This window comes from Montipora capricornis, chromosome 4 (genome assembly GCF_036669925.1).
Source record: "Montipora capricornis isolate CH-2021 chromosome 4, ASM3666992v2, whole genome shotgun sequence".
Taxonomy (NCBI): Eukaryota; Metazoa; Cnidaria; class Anthozoa; order Scleractinia; family Acroporidae; genus Montipora; species Montipora capricornis.
Genome location: NC_090886.1, coordinates 41147105 through 41149604, shown reverse-complemented (window position 1 = coordinate 41149604; position 2500 = coordinate 41147105). Strand labels below are relative to the sequence as shown.

General features: G+C 39.2%; 1 protein-coding gene across 1 annotated transcript in view; it reads left to right on the top strand.

Annotated features, from left to right (window-relative positions):
- The first annotated feature begins 1241 nt into the window (after positions 1-1241).
- Positions 1242-2500, top strand: part of LOC138046958 (post-GPI attachment to proteins factor 4-like) — a 1982-nt gene continuing 723 nt past the window's right edge. Inside the window, exon 1 of the mRNA XM_068893593.1 lies at positions 1242-2500. This exon is cut by the window's right edge and continues 723 nt beyond it. Within this exon, the coding sequence (XP_068749694.1) occupies positions 1337-2500 (1164 nt within the window). The 5' untranslated portion in view covers positions 1242-1336.

The following is a 2500-nucleotide window of genomic DNA, read 5'->3' as shown; positions in this document are numbered from 1 at the left end:
TTCGGGAAGTGCGAAACTTCAAGAGAAATTATAGGTGTTACCGCAACCGTCTTTGGAACTCACGAATATCGAACGTACTTTGACTGGTGGATTGCGTGACAGGTCACACAGCTCAGCACCAGTCCGTCCGAGGGTAATCGGTTTTACCAGATACTCTCTCAGGCTAACTTAAAATCATGAAGGCATAAATTCTAACGATTTTTCGCTCGCGTAACCAGCTTGACAGCTTCAACAATTTCCGTTATATATGGAAGCTAATTGTGATTTGCCAACTGTTGCATTTGAATAATTAAATGGCAAAAATGGCTCTGAACATCGATCCCAGGGTCTCTTTCTCTTTCTTCTCTGTCCACAACAATGGAGACAGAGAAGAGAGACCCTGGGAACGAGGTTGTTGAATCATGAGCCAACGCGAGCTGCGCTAATTTCAAAGTTTTGAAAGCAAGCAACCGTGGACAATTTTCCTGTCGGTGTACGTTGGATCAGTGGCTTGATCTGATCGGCGTTATTTCAAGTTGAGAAACTAAATATTTTGAGCAAGAGCCGATACAACGTAGATTTGATTTTAGTGATGTACTATATTTCGGCTGGCCAAACCAGCCTTCTTCAGGTACAATGAGAGTTTATATTGAATTGCTTCTATGTACATATATATATAGTAAATGGATGTTGACGTAATACTGGAAAAAATGTGATAAAACATGGCAGTTACAAAGATTTTGAATTATTTCGAGTGATTTCCGTTATTTTTCCGTGACTCTTAGTATTTGAATTCAAAATCTTTGTAACTGCCATGTTTTATCACATTTTTTTCAGTATTTTTCCGTGACTCTTAGTATTTGAATTCAAAATCTCTGTAACTGCCATGTTTCATCACATTTTTTTCAGTATTACGTCAACATCCATTTACTATATATATATATGTACATAGAAGCAATTCAATGTAAACTCTCATTGTACCTGAAGAAGGCTGGTTTGGCCAGCCGAAATATAGTACACCACTAAAATCAAATCTACGTTGTATCGGCTCTTGCTTAAAATATTTTGCTAATTTCAAGCCTCCTTTTATACAAATGGTTTCTATGTCGGTGTTTTTTTGTATCTTTTTTGATAACTTTTACAATCTATTCTTGTGTTGTTCACTGTGTTAGAATGGATAACGATAGAAAATTCCTCCTAATTGAAAGAGAGGCTCACTTTTTTTAAAAATGGCCTCAAATTGTTCACAGCCATGGAAGGACTCCTCCCGCGCCCGCGTTTCTAGAACGGAGCAGCTCGCGGCTGCACATCCTTAGGTAGTTCATGTATCCCTTATTTACCGACACAAGAAAGGACGATGGCGCCACGGTTAAAATCACTTTCACCAACTTGTGTCTATTTGGCGATATTTGGTGCTTCATTTCTTGGCCTTTTCCCTTTAAGTTTCAAAAACCTGAGGTATTCAATTTACTATCGCAATCCCTTCCACGACCTCTCAGCTGAAATGGCTTTTCACTTAAAACAGAATGACTTGCGAGTTTCGGCTGCACAACAATTTTTGAGTTCGCTATCACAACACAATGCGTCACTGAGCTTTATCAACCCTGCAGCAGACCAACAACAGGCAGACATCGATGTTATGATAATTACAACAAATCGTGTTCGCCCTCTACAAGAAAAACAATATAATCCGAAGTTTCTGACCCAAGTTCTGTGGCGGTTTCTTCTCAATCTAAACAGTGCCGAAACAAGAGCATTGCCTTGGAAAATCACCTTGTCAGTCTGCAATGTTGACACTAAGAAAAATGACGAAGCTCGTAATTTTTCTTCCTTTGTGCATTATTTTCAGCGTTGGTCGAGAGAACCAGAAAATCTCGCGGAGTTGAACATCAAAGAAAAAGAAAAGCAAGATTATGCATTTTGCTTGGAGCAGAGCCTTAAGTCCAACCCAAGATATTCTTTATTAGTTGAAGATGATGCTTTCCCTCACCCCCAGTTGTTTTATATTCTGTATTATCTCCTTGAGATGAGAAAAACCCAAAGGGCTTCCCATGCCTTAAAACCCAATACTGTGTTTTACAAACTGTATCACCCAGAAAGACTGCTTGGGTTTTGGAGTTTAGAACCAGAGAGATTTCTTCAGTTGCTTAGTTTCGCTGTTCTCTGTGGTAGTTGTGTTGCATTTGTTAAAGACCAAGTCATGTCATTCATTGGACAAAGAAGGCAATTTAATTTGTGTGCCTGGTTGTGGATCGTTGTGTACTTTCTTCTACTGGCCATCACAGTCAGTAGGCAACATTTGATTGAGCTGCGATATATTTCCAGGACCTTATTCACAGTCAGTCCTGCACAATCTTGTAGTACACAAGGAATGCTATGCATGGCTGACAGGGCTCAACATTGGTTGCATTACATGCAAACACATACTTGTCAACAGAATTATGCCAAGGATTTTATGCTGGATGATTATATACATGGAAACAACCTGGAAGGTTTAATTGTAGAACCTAATTTGTTTGTA